General features: G+C 34.3%; 1 protein-coding gene across 4 annotated transcripts in view; it reads left to right on the top strand.

Moving 5' to 3' along the window:
- ANO5 (anoctamin 5) overlaps window positions 1–24,563 on the top strand; it is a 94,173-nt gene that overhangs the window by 30,038 nt on the left and 39,572 nt on the right. For all 4 annotated transcript variants that reach the window (XM_064365104.1, XM_012456480.2, XM_012456481.2 and 1 more), the window contains 5 exons: window positions 532–645; window positions 6,309–6,377; window positions 7,638–7,922; window positions 15,962–16,075; window positions 18,128–18,243. In XM_064365104.1, the coding sequence (XP_064221174.1) occupies window positions 532–645; window positions 6,309–6,377; window positions 7,638–7,922; window positions 15,962–16,075; window positions 18,128–18,243 (698 nt within the window). The remainder of the gene's footprint in view (window positions 1–531; window positions 646–6,308; window positions 6,378–7,637; window positions 7,923–15,961; window positions 16,076–18,127; window positions 18,244–24,563) is intronic.

Below are 24,563 nucleotides of genomic sequence, written 5' to 3'. Positions count from 1 at the left end.
TAACTGCACCATGATTTTATTTTAATACTTACAAAGTTGAATTTGGAAGTGACAATTTTATAAAAACATAGAATAGACATTAATCATAAATTTATTTTCTTATAGTGAGACTCCATTAACTTGTCTGTACTTAATACCCCCAAAGTTGTGTGCAGCCGTGAATTATTTAGTGGACTAAGTGATATGCTGTTTAATGAAGATAACAAGTCTCTCTCTCAATATGCATTTTGGGATCAATGTATACATATATTCATTTCATATTTTGGTATGTTTGCAGCATTTTTGTTGTATGTGCATGTAGTTAACATGCTTATCTTCCTCCTGAGTCATTATTTCTTAATGTTTTATATGGAATTTCACTTTATAAAACAAAGCATAATCTGTTGCTGAAAACTCTGGTTATTTGTCTTGACTTGTTGTTTCAAGACAAAAAAAGTAACTGGTGACTAAATTATAAATAATTCCTTTTGTGCTTTAGTCATTTCAGAATAACACTATAATTTAAAATTGTGTCATTTATGTCTCCTGCAGTTTCAAAAAAATCAGCAAAGCAAAGATTCTATCTTCTTCCGAGATGGGATTAGGCAAATTGACTTTGTGCTTTCCTATGTTGATGACATAAAGAAAGATGCAGAGTTAAAGGCGGTAAGTGCTGTCTAAGAGAAGTGGGAATAATAAAAAGAAGCACATTTTATAGTTTCACATGGATATCTGCGTCGAATTATGTTGTAAAAGTGAGAGGCCCTGAAGTGTTAACTGAAAACTGAAACTGAGTAAGATAACTGTAAAGTAGGCAGCCTAAGAATAGACATGTAAAGTCAATGTTGTTTTTTGGATATTTTGCATACTAACTTATTTTTCTTCTTCTTCCAAGTAACTGATTCTTTTTATAGGTCACTTTAGATATTAAATCTAAGATGGATATTTTGTATACTAACTTCTTTTTCTTCTTTTAAGTAACAGATTATTTTTATAGCTCACTTTAGATATTAAATGTAACTTCCAAATTTTGAGGTGTGTGTCTGAATATAATAATTACCTTTTGGCCAGGCGCAGTGGCTCACGCCTGTAATCACAGCACTTTGGGTGGCTGAAGTGGGTAGATCGTGAGGTCAAGAGTTCAAGATCAGCCTGGCCAAGATGGTGAAACCCTATCTATACTAAAAATACAAAAATTAGCCAGGCATGGTGGCGGGCACCCATAATCCCAACTACTTGGGAGGCTGAGGCAGAGAATTGCTTGAAGTCAGGAGAGGGAGGTTGCAATGAGCTGAAATTGTGCCACTGCACTCCAGCCTAGGCAACAAAGTGAGACTCCCTCTCAAAAAAAATAATAAAAAATAATAATTACCTTTTATGTGATATTTTTATTTTGGAAAGGTACGACTAATCCATTCCCCCTGGCATAGCCTTTATATTGTGCTCTATTCCTGATTCTCTTTTTTTTGTATTATAACACCTCACTTTATGAACTTACTTATTTTTACTTGTGTCTCCAACAATATAAATTAAGTTTCTGAGGTGAAGTAATTTGTCTTCTTCATTGCTATATACCCAAGTCCTAGAACAGTGATTGGAGTATAATGGATGCTCAATACTCAATCTTTGAAATCATAAATTAATTAATCCATTTTTATACACATGTGTGTGTACATACACACACATTGACTTATATACTTGAAAAATAAATGTCATATAAAATAAAAATAAAAAATAAAGATATTATTCCCACAAGATTCTGTACATATACAGGTCTGCCCCTTTTTTCCACCCACTCCCTGGAAAGCCTTCTACCAGGCCTCTGAAATTCATGACCCATCATCATTTTCATCTTTTCTCTAAATGTTCCCTTTAAACCTCTTTGAGGTTTGTTGCTTCCCCTAGCAGGACTTTCAAGTGATGGTTATTTTTCTTTACACAGTATTTCCCTAGAGATGGGGTAAATGCTGTTTGCCCTCATTGTATCTTGTTGATTATACTCTTCTTCTTCACCTGTCCCTGAAATTTCTGGGCTTTAAATCTCATCAGATTTATTATTACCCTGCATTGTTTTTGTCGTTTGTCTGTCTCTAGATCTTCTATTCCTCAACAATTTTAGCTCCTGGATCACTGTCAGTCTCTCCAACAATCTTTTTCAGATCACTGATAATATCAATTCATACTTAGATGATTATTTTGGCATTCTGGCCTCTCTGTTCCTTGACTTCCCTTTTCCATTGATCTTAGCTTCTACTCAGCCATTCACTCACTTAGAACCTGTCATTACTAACAACTGCAACTCCTTATAATCTCATTCTATGAGAACAACTGTCTGACTATGCCTCAAATCTTTCTGACCCACATTCTTCTTTCAGTCTCACCAGGACCAGATAAGATGCAATCATCTTAGTACTTTTTACTGCTCTTATTCCCCTCTCAATCTTTATTCAGTCTATGCCTCATGGTCAACAATTGTAATTACTCTGTTGCATATCCAATCAAGTCCCTTGCCCCTCTCCTAGTTGTACTTGACAAAACAACAACTTTAGTTAAACCCAGCCCCACCTACTACATGCCAGCACCCATACAGAAAGAAAAACTTACCATTTATTTTTTAGGTGGGGGACAACACATTGTGATTGATAGCCCACTGGAAAGATGGTGCCAAGCAGACTAAAACTGATGTCCTCCACCATCTGTTCTTTGGTCAGCCAGCACACATTTCAACCCATACACCCATATACACTATTTTTCAATCCATAAAACTTCAAAGGCGTAACCACCTAATATAATGCAACTTTCCTATTTAAAACCAGTAATACACTTAACTTCCCTACCCAAAAGTAGACTTCCTAAAGTGTAGCTCATGTGCTACATCTGGCTCTGAGGTCTTGAACTCTATATGAGTGTATTATTGTCAATCAGTTGTAGATATTCCTTCTCATAACCTGGCAACTCACAACAATTTTTTAATTTTTTTTTTTATTTTTGAGTCAAAGCCTTGTTCTGTTGCTCAGGTCAGGAGGCTGAGGCAGGAGGATCAATTGAGTCCAGGAGATCAAGGCTGCAGAAAAACTTACAATTTACTGACTGACTTTACCTTATATTTGTGCCCATAGACCTCAACTGGGTCCTTATGCTGTGTGGGAATCATACTTTCCTTCCATATTCTGTTGTCTTCCATTCTCCTAGATGACTGTTTTATAACAGTTTTTCTCTTCTTATACTTCCAACACTTCTTCAAGCTTAACTGATCACACTTTTCTGCTTAATTGAGAAAACTGAAGCAAGAAAAGAAAACCTATCAATTTCCACCACCACATCTATCCATCCACCAGGAATTTTGCCTCTGTAAGCTACCTTACTTTCTGTTACCATAGACAAACTATCCTTCTACCTAAAGCCAACTCCTCCACTTCTGCCCTTGATTCTGTTTCTTCTTGCCTGCTATTCAGAAGTGCCAAAGACAACCCTCAAGTTTAGGGGTTCATTAAAAGAATCACAGGACTCAGTATATAGTCATACTTACGGGGATGTTTTGTTACAGTGATATGATACAAAGCAAAACAAGCAAGGGAAAAAGCTCATGGGAAAAGTCCAGAGGAAACCAGGAGCAAGCTTGTAAGAATTCTCTCTCAGTAGAATCATAGGATATACACTTATTTTTTCCAGCAACAGTGTATGAAAACACATGTGAAATAGCTATTGGGCAAGCCCATTGCAGACTAAGTCCCCTAGGTTTTTATTAGGGCTGGTTACCTTGTCACCTTCTGCCTAGCACATACCAAAATTTCATACTTTCAGAAGGAAAGCAGATATTCAGCATAAATAACACTGTACAAACAGTATAGGCAAAATGAGCCACTCTTATGGGGTCTGGGAGTGGAGGGAACTCTTCAGAAAAGCAAGGCCCCAGATACTGGAACCTACCTTTCTAAAGTTGCAGCAGGTCTCTCTAAGGACAGCAGTTTAATGCCTGCTTTATTAACTCTTTTCTGTATACCTATTTTGGGATATTGCTTGTAAAATTATTTCTTTCTCCTAAATTATATTTGATATTCTTTACTAGGACATTTTCTTCAATTAACAAATACACTGTTAATTTTTCTATATTAAAAAAATTAAAATCCCTCTTTTTGGTCCCAGTTTTCCTACCAGCTACTATTTCTTTTTTTTTTTCCTACTAAATTATATATTAAACCCATTCATTTCAAGCCTTCATCCCAACCACTCTGCTTATCTTGTATAAAATCCAATGGTCAAGCCTCAGCCCTCATCTTACTTTACCTATAAGCAATACTTGAAACAGTTGATCATTCCCTTTTCTTTTTTTTCCCCCTCGCAGGCAGTATGAATGTTTAATTACGTTAATTGTCCAAGTTCAGTGCACATCATCACTCCTTAAGTACCTTATGTATGTTCTTCATGTGACTTCCAGGACTCCACATTATCTTAGTTTTTTCTTATTTCACAGTTGCTCCTTCTCAGTCTTTACTTCTTCCAAATCTGTTATTATTGAAGTGCCTCAGGGCACAGTCCCTAATCCTCATCTTTCCTTAACTTACACTGATGTATTTTGTCATTCTGTCTCACAGTTTTAAAATTATATATTTTATGATTTTATATGTATTAATCATACAATTCCAGAATTGTCTTTTCCAGCCCACATTTCTCCTCCAAATGTGCATAACTAAGTGACTATTCTGCATCTCATACCTTCAATAAGGTACTGGCATAACAACAGACACACAGACCAATGGAATAGAATAGAGAATCCAGCTTTGAAGCTATGCATTTAAAACAAGCTTTTCTATGACAAAGTGGCCAACAGCATACAATGGAGAAAGGGTAGACTTTTTAATTAATGATGCTGGTAAAACCGGATAACTATATGTAGAAGAATGATACCAGACCCATATTTCTTAACATATAAAAGATCAAATGAAAGGGGATTAAAGGTTTGACCTGAAACTACGAAGCTACTAGAAGAAAACACAGGGAAAATGCTCCAGGACATTGGTTTAGGCAGACTTCATGTGTAAGACCAGGCAATTAAAGGAAAAATAGACCACTGGGATTATATCAAGCCAAAAAACTTCTGCACAGCAAAGGAAAAGTACCCACTATTTGATAAGAAAATATGGTAAATACACATAATGGAATATTTTTCAGCCATTGAATAAATGAAGTACTATCATTTGCAGCCATGGATGGAACGGTAAGCCATTATGTTAAGTGAAATAAACCAAGCACAGAAAGACAAATGTCATACGTTCCCACTCATGTGTGGGAGGTAAAAACATGAATCTCATGAAGATAGAGTAGATTGGTGGCACCAGAAGCCAGGAAAGGGAGGGGGAAGAAGGGGGATGAAGGGTGGAAAGCAATATAAATGTATTTATTACTACTTAACTGTCCACCTAAAAATGGTAAATATCGTAAGTTTATATGTATATTTTAACTCAATAAAAAATTTTTAAAAAGAAACATACTTTTTTTTGTCATCAATGCATTGTTTTAATAAAGACTGGGTGGGTGGTTCACATCTGTAATCCCAGTGCTTTGGCTGACTAAGGCAGGAGGATCATTTGAGGCCAGGAATTCAAGGCCAGCCTAGGATAGATCATGAGACCTGCTCTCTACAAAAAAAGTTTTAAAAAAATTATCCGAATGTAGTAACACCTGCTTGTAGTCCCAGTTACTCTGGAGGCTGGGGAGGATTACTTGAGCCCAGGGGTTTGATGCCACAGTGGGCTGTGATTACAACACTGTACGCCAGGCTGACAGAGTGAGATCCTGTCACTACAAAACAAACAAACGTAAAACTAAGCACCCAAGTGATTATTTAGTATATTTCAGTAATGACCTATAGTTAAACTTAAGTTTACTTTTTGCTAATAGAAGCCATTTTGACCTTCAGGATTAAAAAGACTTGATGACATACTGGCTTAAAATTCCATTAAATATATAACTTATTTGAAGAGTATTGATCTTTGTAATAGTGAGTCTTTTCAACTTGGAGCATATATCTCTGTTTATAAAGTTTTTTTTTTAAATTTATGTTATTCAGTAAAGTTTTGTGCATTTCTTTAGATAGAGGCTCTGTGCATTTCCTGGTTATTATTTCTGGATACATTGCATTTTTGTAGTTGTGAATTATAGTGCAAGAGAAAATCAGTACTTGACATTCAGATGGCGCACACTTACATACAACCATGGGAAGGGCAGAGACCCGTCCAGAGTCACAGCTATTGCATATTGAATCTATTAATACTGAGCAAATAAAGCAAAAGTGTTCTACATAATTCTGTTGGTTATTTTTGTCATAGGAAAGAAGAAAAGAGTTTGAAAATAATCTCAGAAAAACAGGTCTTGAGTTGGAAATTGAAGACAAAAGGGTAAATATAGTTATTAATTTATACCATTCTTTAAGTGTTGTTTTCTCCTATTCTGGCCTTTGCCTGGACAGACTCTGTGGGGGCAATACAATAGCTCTTTTGGCTACAAATATGTATAGTAGGATGATAAGGCCTTAGTCGTACAGGTAAGTAGATAAGTATTGTGACGATGTAATAATCAATGGAACACTTTATAAATGGACATAGTTTCCATCAAGAATTTAAAGAAAAAGGTTTAGCCTTTTTCTCATAACAGTTTCATTTTGAAGTCTTCCTATCATCTGGAACCCTAAATAATTAACCATGCTGTCTTGCAACATAGCCTGCTATTTAAGCCAAGATGTTCTTTCTGTTCATGAATATGCCAAGTTTTCTTTTTAACCTCATCTTATTTACTGTTTTTCTACAATTTCTTTCAAATTGTTTTTAAAGGCCTATTTAATATCCCACCCTGTGTATGAAATTTCTAGTAGTTTCAGCCTGGGCAACATAGCAAGATCCTGTCTCTACAAAAAATTTAAAAAAAAAAAACATTAGTTGGGCATGGTGCCTGTAGTCCAGCTACTTGAGAGGCTGAAGTGAAAGGATTGCTGGAGCCCAGGAGTTCCATGGTTGTGCCACTTCACTCTAGCCTTGTCAACAGAGTAAGGCTCTGCCTTAGAAAAAAAAAAAAGAAAAAGAAAAATGAAAGGATTACTCTCTAGTTCTCCCATTTTTACTGAACTGATAAATTATTATACCACACAATCCATAATTTTTTCCTATGTAATGAACCTTCATTACCTAAAGTTCTTCCTCTTTGGGCAGGCTACACAAAGAAGCTGGGTAAGAAGGGTGAGTACATTTTGCAGTTTATATTTATCCCTGATATAACCTAAGTAAAATTTTGAGCTTGTAGGTTGTTACTAAGAACTTAAGAAATTGCCCAGAACTACATAGGTAATTGTGGATTTAGAGATGAGTATACATCGACCATGAAATACATTTTTTAAAAATATTCTTTCTCATTTGTGTGTGTTTTTATATGTCTCTCTCTGTCTCTCACATATATATATACACACATTATATGTATAAATATGTACATGTTTATGTAACTATATGTTTTGTGAATTTTTTCTCAAAGTTTTGCCTAAAAATTTAAAAAAATTGAAAATGCTTTTATGTGTTTGAGATTTTATAAAATATTGTCTCTTTTATCTAATCATCTCAGTAACAAACTGACCAGTGACACTTTCTGCTATTTTGCCTATTTTTATGAAGGACTCTGAAGATGGAAGAACTTATTTTGTCAAGATCCATGCCCCTTGGGAGGTATTAGTTACCTATGCTGAAGTCTTGGGAATCAAAATGCCTATTAAGGAGAGTGATATTCCACGCCCTAAGCATACTCCTATAAGCTATATGCTTGGACCTGTAAGACTCCCACAGAATGTGAAGTATCCCCATCCTGAATATTTTACTGCCCAATTCAGCAGACATCGACAGGAGCTGTTCCTCATCGAAGATCAGGCAACCTTCTTTCCGTCCTCATCAAGAAACAGAATTGTAGGTAGAGAAGACCTTTCGGCACATCCCTTCAAATATGAGATAGGTGCTTGTGTGTGCTTTGATACATGTGCATATGTCATACCATTTTTGCAAGGTGGTTTGTATAGGATATAAGCATTTGGTGATGTTGGGAATTTTGAAAGTACGATTGGAACACATAAACCTGTTACCCTCCCTAACTCTCAAACTGTTGCTTAAATATGAGTGGTTGATGGTATGTATGTAGCAAAGAAAGAGATGTTATATAATATTGGAGAAAGCAATTAATTGAGACCTAGAGAACTTTGTAAGATCTTTGAAAATGGTTTTATAATCTTGGAGTTTGGTTTTATACATTCAGTGCATAGTAGGGGAAATATTTATAATTCCAAATGGAAATGAAATTTTTTAATTTGTTTCTATATGGATAGGATTTAAGAAACCTCAAAACGTTTTTTCCTTCATTTAAAACTATTTTCCACCTTCTAAATGGTATTGTTCCCTTTCCATTTGAAGTCCTAGGATCTTTAAGTTTCCTATTAAAAACCTGTCTCAGAAACAATCATGGTTTTGTGCCACTGTTGATTTGTGTTTAGACAAGAATAGTATCCATTTCATAGGTTACCCAGATAAATAAATTAGTTAACACATAAGAAGGTTTGAGCAGTGCCTGGCATATACCAAGTGTTCAAAAAGTGTTAGATATTATTATCGTTATTTATCTGACTTTCAGAGGGAAAAAACTTAAGATTCTATGTTATTTTTTATAGCTTACTTATTTTTAAAAATATATAATTGGGCCGGGCGCGGTGGCTCAAGCCTGTAATCCCAGCACTTTGGGAGGCCGAGGCGGGTGGATCACGAGGTCAAGAGATCGAGACCATCCTGGTCAACATGGTGAAACCCCGTCTCTACTAATACAAAAAATTAGCTGGGCACGGTGGCGCGTGCCTGTAATCCCAGCTACTCAGGAGGCTGAGGCAGGAGAATTGCCTGAACCCAGGAGGCGGAGATTGCGGTGAGCCGAGATCGCGCCATTGCGCTCCAGCCTGGGTATCAAGAGCGAAACTCCGTCTCAAAAAAAAAAAAAAAAAAAAAAAAAATATATATATATATATATATATATAATTGACACATAATTGTACATATGCGATAAAATATGATGTTTCAATACATGTATATATTGCGTAATGATCAAATTGGGATGATTAGCATATCCATCACCTTAAAATTTCATTTTTCTGTGATGAGACTATTCAAAAACCTCTTTTATTTTATTTATTTTTTTTATTGCATTTTAGGTTTTGGGGTACATGTGAAGAACATGCAAGATTGTTGCATAGGTACACACATGGCAGTGTGATTTGCTGCCTTCCTCCCCATTACCTATATCTGGCATTTCTCCCCATACTATCTCTCCTCAACTCCCCACCCCCCACTGTCCCTCCCCTATTTCCCCCAGACAGACCCCAGTGTGTGATGCTCCCCTCCCTGTGTCCATGTGTTCTCATTGTTCAACACCCGCCTATGAGTGAGAACATGTGGTGTTTGATTTTCTGTTCTTGTGTCAGTTTGCTGAGAATGATGGTTCCCAGGTTCATCCATGTCCCTACAAAGGACACAAACTCATCCAAAAACCTCTTTTCTAGCTATTTTGATATTTTATTGTTAATGCCAATCATTCTACTATGCAGTAGAATCCCAGAACTTATTCCTTTTGTCTAACTATAACTTTTTACCCATTGACCAATCTCTCCCATTCTTTCCTCCCCCTCGCCTCTCCCCATTCTCTGCTAACCACTATTCCACTCTCTACTTCAATGACAACAACCTTTTAGATTCCACATATGAGTAAGATCATATGGTGTTTATCTTTCTATTTTGACCTTAATGTCCTCTAGGTTCATATTGTCACAAATGACAGCAATTCATTCTTTTTTGTGGCTATATGTAGCCATAAAATTTATTTAAGTCTGTGTATACATCTTTTCTTTCTTCATTCATCCACTGCTGGACATTTAGGTTGATTCCACATCTTGGCTATTGTGAATAATGTTGCAGTAAACATAGGATGGCAGGTATCTCTTAGATATACTGATTTCATTCCCTTTGGTATATATCCAGTAATGGGATTGTTGGATTATATGGTAGCTCTATTTTAAATTTTTTGAGGACTGTCCATATTGTCTTTCATAATGGCTGTACCAATTTGTATTCTCATCTGTAGTGTGTAAGGGTTCCCTTTTCTCCACTTCCTCTCCAACACTTGTTATCTTTTGATTTTGTATATTAATTTAATCACCAGGGTTCTAACAATAAGATCCTTTTTGAGATTTCTTGCTTTCTTTTCCTGAGGAATTAAAGGTCTGATTCCATTTTTTCCTAGTTCCTAAATAAATATTTTTAAAATTCACTGACAGGAATATTCAACAAAATGTAATTCCTAGAATTTAGTATATGAATTCACAAACTAAAAATGTTCTCCACCCCCCTTTTTTTTTAACCAGGATTAAACAACAACAAAAACCTAAGTCAGGATTTGTGGGAATAAAGAGCAAATGACACAGAATCAGACCTTGTTTCAAGTCATAACTCTGCTTCTTTCTAAATACGATGATTTCTCTTAGAACAAATAATGATAATACTGACATTATTGTGAAAATCAAATGAAATAATGTATGTAATGCACTCTGAAAACTGAAAAGTATTTTAGAGATATTTGTTGCCTTGAAAAGTTGTTCATAAAAAGCCAATGAACTCATTGGAACAAATTAGGAACTTGATCAGGAATAGAAATGTCAATATTCATTTACCGCTACTTGTTCTTTGTAAACACTGTCAATACCTTAGGCTAATTCAACCTTAAAGCACAATTTCTCTTCCTTCATAGTGTAGCAACATTGTTCTTGTGTTATTGAGGAAGATATTTGGGAAGTTAATATAGAAAAAGTCCCTTCCTTTTTATCCTCATCCAGAACACTGGATTCAGTGGATATACAAACTGAATAGTATTACAAGAACATCTTACATTAGTATAGAATTTCACACATTTCAAAGCATTTCACAACCATCATGGCATCTGAGCTTCACAATATGTAGTATATATTTTATAGTCCATATATGTGATATGTTTGTGTATATACACACCAATATGTAGATTTGTATATGATGTATCATGTATATGATGAATATATATGATTATGTGTTTATACCTTTTGTTGTAGAAGGCCAGACTTTTTAACATGAACAAAGCTCTAGATTTATCCATATGTGCTGGTAGACAAGCTTACACTATCAATATGAGATTTAAATTAAACATATGGCCCAGGAATTTCTATGTGTATAGAAAGAGAAACAAATAAGATATATCTAATCATTTTAATTGCAATGTCTTTCCTTAAAGCTAGAGAACTAGTTTTTATAGGACACCAATGCTAAATTTCAGTCCATTTATAGGGAAAATTTTCCATTGCACTAATAATACGTAATAGATGGATTCATATCAGTATCTTTTTTGTCAAATAATATTTCACAGCTGTATTTTATACGTTCTAAGTGTACTTCTTCCCAACACAGTTGCTTTCTGATAGTATGTTTTTTTTAATTATCTTAAATTTAGGTTTGTAAAGTATTTTTAAAAGTTCAGATTCATATATTCATTCACCTACAAATCATGTCTGTGTACCTATCAAAAGCACTCATGTTTGACCTGCCTAAAGCCAAACATTTTAGCTATTATTCCCATGTGTCCTCCTGACCATCAGTACCAAAAAGCAAATAGACAAAAATGATCCAAACCAGTTCCTCTTCTAAGTATCCCTCTTCCCATGAACAGCACTTCCATTCAGGCATCAGTAAGAAGCCTAAGATTTATTTATACTGATGCTCCTTTACCACCCATGTTCACCCACCACTAGGTTTCATCAGTTTAACTCCTAACACTCTTTTGAATTTTTACTCTTCTATCCCCACCTCCCCTATTACCAAATGATCTTACAGCAAAGATTAGTTTGGCTTGTTTTAAAATTCTATAAAAATGCAATCATACAGTATATGTTCTTTATAGTCTGGCTTCTTTAACTCAACCTTTATTTGGTTGATCAATTTAGCTCTTGTATGAACTTTTGTTCATTTTCATTTTTTGGTATAGAAATTTATTTGTGTATGTGTCATTAATATTTTAATTTGCACTTCCCTGACGTAAATGAGATTGAGCTCCTTGTATCTGTTTATTGGCCATTTAGAAATGCAATTTTGTGAAGTATCTGCCAAAGTCTCTGGCTGCTTTCAATTAGGTCTTCCCTTTTCTTGTTAATTTGCAGTAGTTATTTGTATATTTTTAATCTGAGTTTTTTTTATTCATTGTATATTCTACTGATCTTACTTTGTGTTTCCCTTTTGAATATGTTTAGATAAATAGATGTATTTAATTTTAATATAGCCCATTTTCTCAACTTTTTATATTAATAATGCTTTTAATATTCAACTTTCCCCAAGGTAATGAAGTTAATTTTCTATATTATTTCTTAAAAGTCATATTATTTTACCTTTTACGTTTACAACTTCTATCTACCTGTAATTAATTTTTTTGCCTTGTACTAAATGTAAGTCAAGTGTGTAGTCAGTCTAGTTGCACCAATTATTGAAAACATTCAACTTTTCATACTGTTTTACCATACCACCTTTTGTTATAACCTAAGTATCTATATTTTTATAGCTCTACCTCTGAATTTTATTCCGCTGATCTACTCTGCCTATATTTGCATCAGTACTTAGAATGTTGAATTTTATCTGAGTTCTGTAGTCCTGGAAGCCAGGGATAGTTAAAGGAATCATTTCGTATTCTGGAAAACTGCTTACTACACAGAACCACTCTTCAACGTATGATTTAGTTAATACCCATAGATCTTCCTTCCCACCAGTTTGACTTGACAGCACCGTTTGCCACATAGTTCATCCTAAATTCAGCTGGTAATTGAAATGTTCATCTGTGTTAGTTACTTGCTTTTATTCCAAGAAAAAATAAAACTTTTCAAATCTCTATATCAAGAAGTAGTTACAGCATGTAGCCAGGTGCTTAGGCTAAACTCCATGGAGACTGGGAGACAGGTATTCTGCTTTTCTTGATGCTTACATTTAAAAATGATTAATCGAAGAAAACGTAGGAAAAACATGCCTGGTTTATAAAATTGGCAAGAGACTTATTTAGCTTTTTAAAAGACTTTACACATATCTCAAAGGGACAAAGAAAGAATTTACAAGTTCTCTAAAGGAAATAGGAGGGGGCTTCAAAATTTTGTGGATAAACAGAAATAAAAAAATAAAATTTAAACTTTATTTTTCAACATAAGCTTTGTCAGGGTCCAGTCATTTTTTGTAAGTGATCACAGCAGCCATTTAGTTCATCCCTAAAGAACCGAGGGTCCTGGGAATCTAACCATGTAAATGCAGTCTTATTTACATTATTAACTGAAGAAAAATGGAATGCCCATTCTAGACATTTAAGATTAGGAAACAAAATAAGTCAGACTGAGCCAGCTCAGGACTGAAATGTGGATGCCAAATTATTTCTTACTGAAACTTGCAAAAATTGTCCTTGTTTTATAAGAGGAATGAGCAGGAACATTGTCCCTGTGAAGAAGGGCTCTCTGCTGAAGAATTCCCAGAAGTTTTTCTGCTAAAACTTTGGCTGATTTTCTCAAAACACTCTCATAATAAGCAGAATGTCAACAAGCAAAATTCCTTGAGCATCCCCCAAAAAACTGTTACCATGGTCTTTGCTCATGATTAGTCTGTTTTTGCTTTCCCCGAACTACTTCCACCTCTTGGTAGCGATTGCTTTTATTATGCTTTATCTTCAGAATAGCACTGGCAAAGCCGTGTTTCATCTCCTGTCACAATTCTTCAAAGAAGTTCTTAAGGACCTTGATCCTACTTATTTAAAATTTCTATTGAAAACTGCTTTTGTCTGCAGGTGATCTGAGCGCAACAGTATTGACACCCATTGATTGGAAAGTTTGCTCAACTTTTTTTCAGTCAGAATGGTGAAAGCTGAACCAGTTGAGATATCTGTGGTGTTCACTATTATTTGTGCTGTTCGTCGTTAGTCCTCTTCAATTAGGGCATGAACACGGTGAATTTTTTCCTTGCATATTGATGTGCATGGTCTGCTGCTGTGGGCTTCATCTTCGACATCGTCTCATCCCTTCTTAAAATGACGTATTCATTTGTAAGCTGTTGATCTCTTTGGGGGCATTGTTTTCATAAGCTATTTGTAAAGCATCAGTGAGTTCACCATTCCTCTACCTAAGCTTCGACATAAATTTGATATTTGTTCTTGCTTCAATTTTAGCAGAATTTATGTTGCTCTAACAGCGGCCCTTTTTAAATTGATGGGTCCTTCTCAGTCCCTCAAACTAAATCCTGTTCAGACATGTTATAATAAGTTAATATGAGTTTAATTTTTTACAAAAAAATTGAAAACCACAAATATCCATTTTTCATGAGTGTTTTGAAGACCCCCTTATACTCCAAGGAAAAGGAGGTGGGGGAAGTCACTTTCCCTTTTGGCACCAGGAAAATTTAATTCTTTTACATCCATCCTTATCCCTGCAGTTTCTCTTTTTTGTTGTTATTAACAGTGTATAGTAACAAAGGCCAGACACACTTCCCTTCTTCCAAATTCTCATTCCTCATTTCATAAATGGTTAGCTGAACTGTTTATCCCCATTCATTCATCCATCAGAACAAGCAATTGACCTGATTTGACCAAACTTTAAGCTTCTCTTCTCCTTATAGGAACCTGAACATTGACCTACCCTCAACTTGAACCAATTTTGTCACGTCTATGGTTCCTCCTTAACACAAAGAAAGATAATCCCTGAAACTTGCTTTCTTCTCCCTATGAATAAAATAACTTTTCTGTTTGACCTTTCAGATGTTTGCAGATCTCCTTAAACTTTCTTTCTATTGCAATAATTTTTTCAAATAATGTCTTTACATGCCTAAATTCAGGATTTTAAAAAATTTTACAATACTATGCTTTAGTAGTGTAATATTAAATGTATTTAAAATACATTTAAAATTTATAATACATCTTAAAACCTGGTAGAGTAAATGTTTCCACTTTGTTAACATCCCATGACAGAGTTCTTATTTTGGTAAATCTTTCCTAAGGAAATAATTCAAAATATGCAAAATAAGTCACATGTTTTGACATTATTTATAAAAATTAAAACTGTGTTGCATAAATTATGTTTATTTATTGAGTTGGACTATTGAGCTGCTCCTAATATGAATGATTAGTTTAGATGATGATGATTCAAGAACTACAACCATTCCAATCAACAAGTCCTTGAATTGCGAAATGTAAAAGAAAGGAAAGGTAGGGGACTATGTCTAAAATCGTGCTTAAAAAAAAAATTCAGCAATTAGAAATACAGAAATTTTGAAAAGTTGCTGGAAGATAAAAAGGAAATGAGATTGAATTCACAGAAATACAAGAGCAGAGGACAACAAAGTTCAAATTATTTTCAGGATAAAATTGATAGAAATATGCAAGTTGTTGCAAAGTGGCTGTAGAGATAGGATCACCTTGGCTAATAAATTCAGATATCAGGTAAAAGGGCTTGTAAAAATAATTAATTGAAAAAATATTCAAGACAGCTTGGATAAATATCAATTGTATTCCACATTCCCCCAACTGAACTGTTAGTAGTGACATTAATCTCCCACTTGAAGTGCTAATTATAGTAGGAATTCTGGCACAAAGAACTCAGGAGGAGATTGGGACAGGTGAAGCAAAATAAATTATGATCTGTTTACTCCTGCATCCCATCAAAGGAAAGGGGAGCTCTCAGACTCAGAAGTTAAATTATCTGTAAACTCTATGTAATCCCACACTCTTCATCTTCTTCCAGACAACAAAGGAAAGCTTCCTTCTGTAATTAGAGCCTGTATCTACATTCAAAGTAGACATTGTTAAATTGTGATTGAAAGAAATGTGGAAAGCATGAAGTTCTGAAATGTGATAGTGTCTCTTTGTACTTACCTTGTAGGTGTATTATATTCTCTCAAGATGTCCTTTTGGCATAGAAGATGGCAAGAAAAGGTTTGGGATTGAAAGACTGCTAACATCTAACACTTACTCATCAGCCTATCCACTCCACGATGTATGTATAGGTTTGATTGTGAAATTCTGAGCCTATTTTCCTCCTGCCATGTTCATTATTGGGAGAGAGAATCTTCCTTTACTTCAAATTACTTGGTTTCTTTTCATGGTAGGAAAATCCCCAAAGACTTCCTGGTTCCAAGCTGAAAGCTTTACCAGCTATGCTGAGTTATATAGGAAATGTGTCTTCAAAGTTTCAAATGGACATTTATTTTAAAAACTTTTACATGTGCATATGACTTTTTATTAGAACGCATTTTGAAAATAGCAATAACATTAAAAGAACATTTTAGAACATAATATTTGGCAATTTCTATCTGAGCCCATTAACTCTTTTCTCATTTATAAAATTTTGAAGCTGTAAAGAATTTAAATTACATGCCATATTCATTCATCTAATAAGCGATTGGCTTCAATTATATGTAAACATTCTGTTAGGCATTATTGGAACACGACCATGAATCCAAGCTCACAGACTAGGGCTCCTGTAGAAATAAAGCACGTGTACAACTGCGATACAAACTAAAGGCTTCAGTGCGTAAGAATGTTTCAGATGTTATAACAACTGATATTCAGAAGAATTTTTTTGGGAGGCTGGCAAATCACTGTACAAAAACATTGAGTTGTGTAAATTTAACAGAGAGGTGACATTTTACAAGATGCACCTGTTGAATCAAACCTGAAAACTTGGCCTTAGAACCAAGAGACTCAGCCTAGTTTCTGGGTGTTTTTGAGGAAAACATTCCCATCTGAATAGCCAGTGTTTAAATTTCACCACGTATTGGCAGTGGAAATCCTGCGGCTGAATGTGTATATGTTCTAATGTGAGATTGTCCCTTGGAACGTCTATTTTTATGGTTTCTTCTGTTACAGTTTTTCTCTTCCATACTTATAAAAGACTTTTTGATGATGTATTCTCTTTGCAAGAAATGTGGTTCTCAGGAATATAGAAGAAACAAATATTTCCACTGAAACAGATGGCAGCTAAGTAATTCCCCATTTTTTCCAAAACAGTGTTGCTGTAATAGTTTCCAAAAGCCCAAAGCCTGCCCTTCCTTTTAAACTATACATGTAGCCTTTCAGTAGAGTTATATAGGCTCATTGGAAATTCAATTTTACTGAGCTATCATTAGAGATAGCTATAGCTTACTGTTCATTTTACTTTTGTATATTTCTTTTCTTCTGAATGCAATATTAGTTACTAGATTTTCCCTTATATGCTTTGCAGGATAATTTTTCAAAATACCCACATAGCCTGCTTTTTTTTGTTGCTTAATTTCTTAAGATTCAGTTGGATTAGCTACAGAAGAAGAAAAAAGTTAGAATCTGGGTGATATAAAATTTAACACCTTATCATCTAAAGGTTTTCACACGTGCTAAATTTTAAACTGGATATTTATTCAGTGCTTCCTTCAGCAGTTCCTTTGTCTACAGTAAAAACAGAATGTCTTAAACAACCACAGTGTCCACAATACTTTACTAGTCCATGAAAAGATATTAACAATATTAATCAGTATCTAACCATGGGAGAAGAACTTATGTGTGAAGCAATACTGAACCTCTTAAATGCTGAAGTTTGTTGTATTATTTTAAGTTCTTTGGGAAATGGCTATCAGTGAGGACAGAACAGGAGTCTCTTTCGGTATTAGCAGTATCACTTTGGATTAGTCACTTAACATTGCTCAAAATTTAATTTTCTCAACAATAAAAAAGTACTAGCCCATTTCTAAAGTCCTATCCAGTTATAGTGATATGTCTCTCTGGGCCGTGAATATTATATTAGGGTTTCAGTAGAGAAAAAAGGGCATTCCAGGTGAGGGAACAGCCTGAGTAAAGCCAAAGTCCTACACTTGTATTTGGAGATAGCTGTATGTGAGAATTTAATAAACAAATATTATAGTTTGTGAAATAATTTTACATCAATTGAATATGAAATGTAAAAGTAAAAGAAAACAGCCTTGTTTACTAACCTTCTTAGGAAAACAGTGTTTATGTACTTCACCTTTGTCTTTTGCTTCATCTTTTATGTACCCCTATCTCTGAATATCTGCAGGGCCAATATTGGAAGCCATCAGAACCTCCCAATCCTACCAATGAAAGATACATACTTCACAAGAATTGGGCTCGATTTTCCTATTTCTACAAGGAGCAGCCTTTAGATTTGATTAAGTAAGTTTCATACATAAGATCAAACCAATGAAAACTTGATAATGTGATTTTTATTCACAATGGCATCATATTCTGTTATTTTTTACTACTATTTTCACCCACTGTTTTACTACATTTCACAACTTCTTGGTTTCATATCTACACTGTCAATTAATAATTCATTTAGGAGAATGTCGTTGCCAAACTGATGAAAGACAACAGAGATAGTATGGTGGTGAAGAGGTTAAACCTTAGCATCTAGCTAGGCTAAATTCCAGTCCAAGTTCTGCCTCTTGAAAGCTGTATAAATTTGATCAAGTTACTTAACCATTATGAAAATGGGGATAACAATATTACTACTTTTTAGCATAGTAGTAGTAATATCTACACTATCTGTAAAAAGGGATTAGCAATATTACTACTTTTTAGCACAGGAGCTAGCACTTAGTGTTTAATATGTATCAGTTTTCTCCTGGAGTCCAGAAATTTGGAACATAAGATAAAGGTTGTGTATAGATGTTTGCGTGTGTGTGCTCTCAGTGAGCTGTGAAGACATTTGTTCTATGACCTCAATCCTTTGGATGGTTTCATTAGCTAAGCAAGAAGACTATGGTTCCAGGTTATTGCTTTAAATCATAGCAGTACTACAGGCATACAATATATTAGGAGACTTCTGCTATGATTCTATTGAATGAACTATTGGATTAGATATCTCTTGCTACTATAGGCAGTGTTTTTTACTCGATGATTTATACTTTCATCACTATGCTTACATAGCATTACAGCATCTGTTTCATGATACTGGTTTTAATGCGTCCATCCAAATCAATTGAAAGGTTGTCTCAAGAGTATGTTTAAGTCAAATTAGAGGGCACATTTTGAAAAATAAATGTTGCCTAGTCAGTTTATAAACTGGTGCTTTTGGCAAATCATGCAAACTCTTTCTTGAATGGCTATTTAAACTGTTTCGAATAATAATTACTTAATACTTTAAGTTATAAAACTAGGATATTTTTCAAAAACATTTAAAATAATTAAGAGATGTACAAAGTTTTAAATGAAATTCTGCTTCCATCAAACTCCACAAAAATAGCTAGGCTTGATTTGGATAATATTGATTTAGTCCTAAATTTGTGTTCATGCATAAAAAAAGCATAGAAGCATTTTTTTTCTTAGAGCAATGGGATCTTTATCTTCTCTTTTTGCTAAGATTTTTCTTTTTTCTTTATTCACTAAATAATTTATTACTGATGCCCTTCTATGAATACCCAAATATCTTTCTGATACTATTTAGTGAAACACAGAATGCCTTATTATGAATTTTTCATAATTCATTTATTGATTTTTCTATTGAAAAAATTAGTCTGTCCCAATTTTTTAATATAATTTCAACTTTTTATTTTAGATTCAGGGGAGGTGGTATACATGCATATTTTTTACATGGCTATATTGCATGATGCTGAGGTTTGGGGTGCAGATCTTGTCCCCCAAGTAGTGAGCATAGGTAGTAGTAAAGACATAGGTAGTTTTTTAACCCACATTCGTCTCCCACATTACCTCCTCTAGTAGTCACCAGTGTCTATTGTTGTCATCTTTATGTCTATGTGTACTTAATATTTAGCTCCCACTTACAAGTGAGAAAATGCAACTTTTGGTTTTCTGTTCTTCTGTTAATTTGCTTAGGATAATCACCTTCAGCTGCATTCATGTCGTTGCAAAGGACATAATTTTATTCTTTTTTATGGTTGTGTAGTATTCCTTGGCATATATGTACCACATTTTCTTTATCTCCACCATTAATGGGCACCTAGGTTGATACCATGTCTTTGCTAATGTGAATAGTGCTGAAATGGTCCTATGGGTGCATATGTCTTTTTGGCAGATCAATTTATATTGTTTTGTGTATATAACCAGTAATTAGATTGTTGGGTCAAATGGTAGCTCTGTTTTAAGTTCTTTGCAGAAGTTCCAAACTGCTTTCCACAGTGGCTGAATTAATTTTCATTTCCATCAACAATGTACAAATTCTCTCTTTTCTCCAAGATCTCACCAGCATCTGATATTTCTTGACTTCTCTTAAGAACAGCCATTCTGACTGGTATGAGATGGTGTCTAATTGTGGTTTGATTTGCATTTCTCTGGATTAGTGACAATGAGCATTTTTTCATATGTTTGTTGGCTACCTGTATGTCATTTGAGAAGTGTCTGTTCATGTCCTTTGCCAGATTTTTAATGAGGTTATTTAGATATTGCTTGTTGACTCGCTGGAGTTCCTCATAGATTCCAGATATTAGACCTTTGTTGAATGTGTAGTTTGTGAATATTTTGTCCTAATCTGTAGATTATCTGTTTATTCTATTGATAGTTTATTTTGTTGTGCAGAAGTTCTTTAGTTTAATTAGGTCCTGCTTGTCAATTTTTTTGGTTGTTGCAATTACTTTTGGTGACTTAGCCAAAAATTATTTAGAGAAAGGTATTTCTTAGGTTTTCTTCTAAGATTTTTGTAGTTTGAGGTCTCGCATTTAAAACTTTATTTCATCTTGAGTTTATTTTTCTATATGGTGAAAGGGTCCAAGTTTCACTCTTTTGAATATTGCTAGTTAGCACCATTTATTGAATATGGAATCCGTTCCCCATTGCTTGTTTTTGTCAGCTTTGTTGAAGACCAGTTGGTTGGAGGTGGGCAGCTCCATTTCTGGTATCTCTGTTTAGTTTTGTTGGTCTATGTGTCTGTTTCTGTACCAATACAATGCTGTTTTGCTTACTGTAACTGTATAGCATAGTTTGAAGCCAGGTAGCATGATGCTTTCAGTTCTGTTCTTTTTGCTTTGGATTGCTTTGCCTATTTGGGCATTTTTAGGTTCTATGCGAAAGTTAGAATAGCTTTCTCTAATTCTGTGAAAAAATGTCATTGGTAGTTTGATAGGAATAACATTGTATTTGTAAATTGCTTTAGGCAGTCTGACCATTTTAATGATACTGATTCTTCCAATCCATGAGCGTGGAATGTTGTTCCATTTATTTGTGTCATCTCTGATTTCTTTCATCAGTGTTTTGTAGTTCACCTTGTAGAGACCCTTTGCCTCATGGATTAGCTATATCTCTAGATATTTTATTTTTGTGTGTGGCTATTGTAAATGGGACTGTGTTCTTGATTTGACTCTCAGCTTGAACATTATTGGCATATACTCATTTTTGTTTATTGATTTTGGGTCCTGAAACTACTAAAGTCTCTTATCTGTCATTTATGAGGTCTAGGAGACTTTTGGTAGAGTCTTTAGGGTTTTCTAGGTATAACATTATTTGTCAGCAAAGAATTATAAAGTTTTTCATCTTCTTTTCCTATTTGGATGCCTTTTACTTCTTTCTCTTGCCTGATTCTTCTGGCTAGTAGTTAGTACTATGTTAAATAGGAGTGGTAAGAGTGGGCATCTTTATCTTATTTCATTTCTCAAGGGGAATGATTACAGATTTTGCCCATTCAGTATGATGTTGGCTGTGGGTTTATCATAGATGACTCTTATTATTTTGAGATATGTTATTTCAATACGAAGACTATTGAGGGTTTTAATCATGAATGGAAAGGGATGCTGAATTTTATCAAAAGCTTTTTCTCCATTTATTGAGATGATCATATATTAATAGTTTTTCCTCTTAGTTCTATTTATGTAGTGAATCATATTTACTAATTTACACTTGTTGAATCAGCTTTGAATCTCAGGAATAATGCCAGTTTGATAGTGACGTATTAACTTTTTGATGTGCTCCTGGATTTTGTTTGCCAGCATTTTGTTGAGGATTTTTGTGTCTATATTCATCAGGGATATTGGCCTGACATTGTCTTTTTTTGTTGTTGTGTCTCTATCAGATTTTGATATCAGGCTGATGCTGGTTTGAGTTATGAAGAAGCCTTTCCTTTTTGAGTTTTTGGAATAGTTTCAGCAGGGTTGTTACCAGTTCTTTGTATGTCTGCTAGTATTTGGCTGTGAATCCATCTGGTCTAGGGATTTTTTGGTTGGTAGATTTTAAAATTGTTGATTCAATTTTAAAACTTATAATGGTCTGTCCAGGTTTTTACTTTCTTCCTGGTTTAATCTCGGGAGCTTTTGTGTTTCCAGGAATTTATTCATTTCTTCAAGATTTTTGAACTTATGTTCATAGAAATTTTCATGATAGTATTAGAGGATCTTTTGTATTTCTGTAGGTTTAGTTATAATATCATTGTTGTCATTTCTCATTGGACTTATTTGGATCTTTTTTTCTTTATTAATCTACCTAGTGGTCTATCAATCTTGTTTATTTTTGTGAAGAACCAATTCTTGGTTTCATTGATCTTGTGTATAGATTTTTACATCTCAACTTAATTCAGTTCTTTTAAAATTTTAGTTATTTCTTCTGCTAGCTTTGAAGTTGGTTTGTTTTTATTCTCTAGTTCCTATAGGTGCAATTTTAGATTGCTATTTTGAGGTCTTTCTAACTTCTTAATTGAGGCATATTAGAACTATAAACTTTCCTCTTAGTACTGTTTTAACAGTATCCCAAAATTTTGGCAAGTTGTATCCTATTTTTATTAATTTCAAAGAATTGTTTGATAATTTGGTTATATAACTAGAAATTATTCAGGAGCAAGTTCTTTAATTTCCATGTATTGGTATAAATTTGAGACACCTTGATATTTATTTCTGTTTTTAAAGCACTGTGGTCTGAATATGTGCTTGATATCATTTTTTTTAATTTATTGAGACTTTATTTCTAAATGTGATCTCTGAAAAGATGAGAATATATATTATGTGATTGATTAGTGCTCTGTAGATGTATATTAGGTACAATTCGTTGAGTGTTGAGTTTAAGTTCAGAATTCTTTTTCTAGTTTTCTGCATCAATGATCTGTCTAATGCTGTCAGTGGGATATGGAAGTATTCTACTACTATTGTGTGGCTATCTAAGTGTTTTTATAGGTCAAGAAGGGCTTGTTTCATAAACATGGGTTCTCCATTGTTGGGTACATAAATATTTAGGATAGTTAAGCTTTCTTGTTGAATTGAGCCCTTTATACTTATGTAATGGCCTTCTTTGCCCTTCTTAATTCTTGTTGGTTTACAGTCTGTTTCATCTGATAGAACAGAGATTCCTGTTCATTTTTGTTTTTCATTTGCATAGTAGATCTTTCTCCATCCCTTTACTTTGAACCTGTGAGTGTCATTAGACAAGAGATGGGTCTTTTAAAGACAGCAGACAGTTGGATCTTTTTTTTTTTTTTCCAGCATGCCACTCTATGTCTTTTACATGCAGTGTTTAGACCATTTATATCCAGTGTTAGCATTCTATGTAAGATTTTTATATTGTCTTCATGTTGTTAGCTTGTTGTTTTGTAGACTTGATTGTATTGTTACTTTCTAGTGTCTTTGGGCTATGTGTTTAACTGTGTTTTGTGATAGCAGGTGTTGTTCTTTCATTTCCATGTTTAGCACTCCCTTAAGGACCTCTTGTAAGCCTTGTCTAGTGGTAGCAAATTCTCTCACCATTTGCTTGGCTGAGAAGGATTTTACTTCTCCACTTATGAAGCTTAGTTTGATGGGATATGAAATTCTTGGTTGGAATTTCTTTTTTTAAAGGATGCTACAAATAGGTCTCCAGTCTCTTCTGGCTTGTAAGATTTCTGCTGACAGGTCTGCTGCTAGCCTAATTGGGGTTCCATTTCTATGTGATCTGACCTTTCTCTCTAGCTGCTTTTAATTTTTTTTTTTCCATGTTGAACTTGGTCAATCTGATGACTGTGTACCTTGTGGATGGTCATCTTATATAGTGTCTCATCAAGGTTCTCCATATTTCTTGAATTTGTATCTCAATCTCTCTGGTGAGATTGGTGACATTTTTATACCTCAAATAATTTTCCAGGTTATTTGGTCTCTTTATATAATTCCATATTTCTTGGAGGTTTTGTTCATTTATAAATTCTTCTTTGTAAACCTTTGTCTGGCTGAGTTGATTTGAAGAACTGGTCTTTGAGCTCTAAGATTTTTTCCTCAGTTTGGTCTATTCTGCTATTAATATCTCCTATTGTATTATGAAATCCTTGTAGTGATTGCTTCCATTCCAGATGTTCAGTTTTATTTTTTCCTAAAATGACTATTTCATCTTTTAGCTCTTAGATTCTTTGCTGGATTCCTTGGATTGGGTTTTAACTCTCTCTTGAATCTTGATGAGTGTCTTTCCATCCAGATTCTGAATTCTATGTCTGTCGTTTCTGTCATTACCATCTAGTTAAGAACCATTGCTGAGGAGTTCATTTAGAGATAAGGGGACACTGATTTTTTGAATTTCCAGAGTTCTTGCTCTGA

The sequence above is a fragment of the Aotus nancymaae genome, unplaced genomic scaffold (assembly GCF_030222135.1).
Source record: "Aotus nancymaae isolate 86718 unplaced genomic scaffold, 86718_ANA_hifiasm-v0.15.2.pri h1tg000059l, whole genome shotgun sequence".
Lineage (NCBI taxonomy): Eukaryota > Metazoa > Chordata > Mammalia > Primates > Aotidae > Aotus > Aotus nancymaae.
This window is presented reverse-complemented; position numbering and strand designations above follow the sequence as displayed.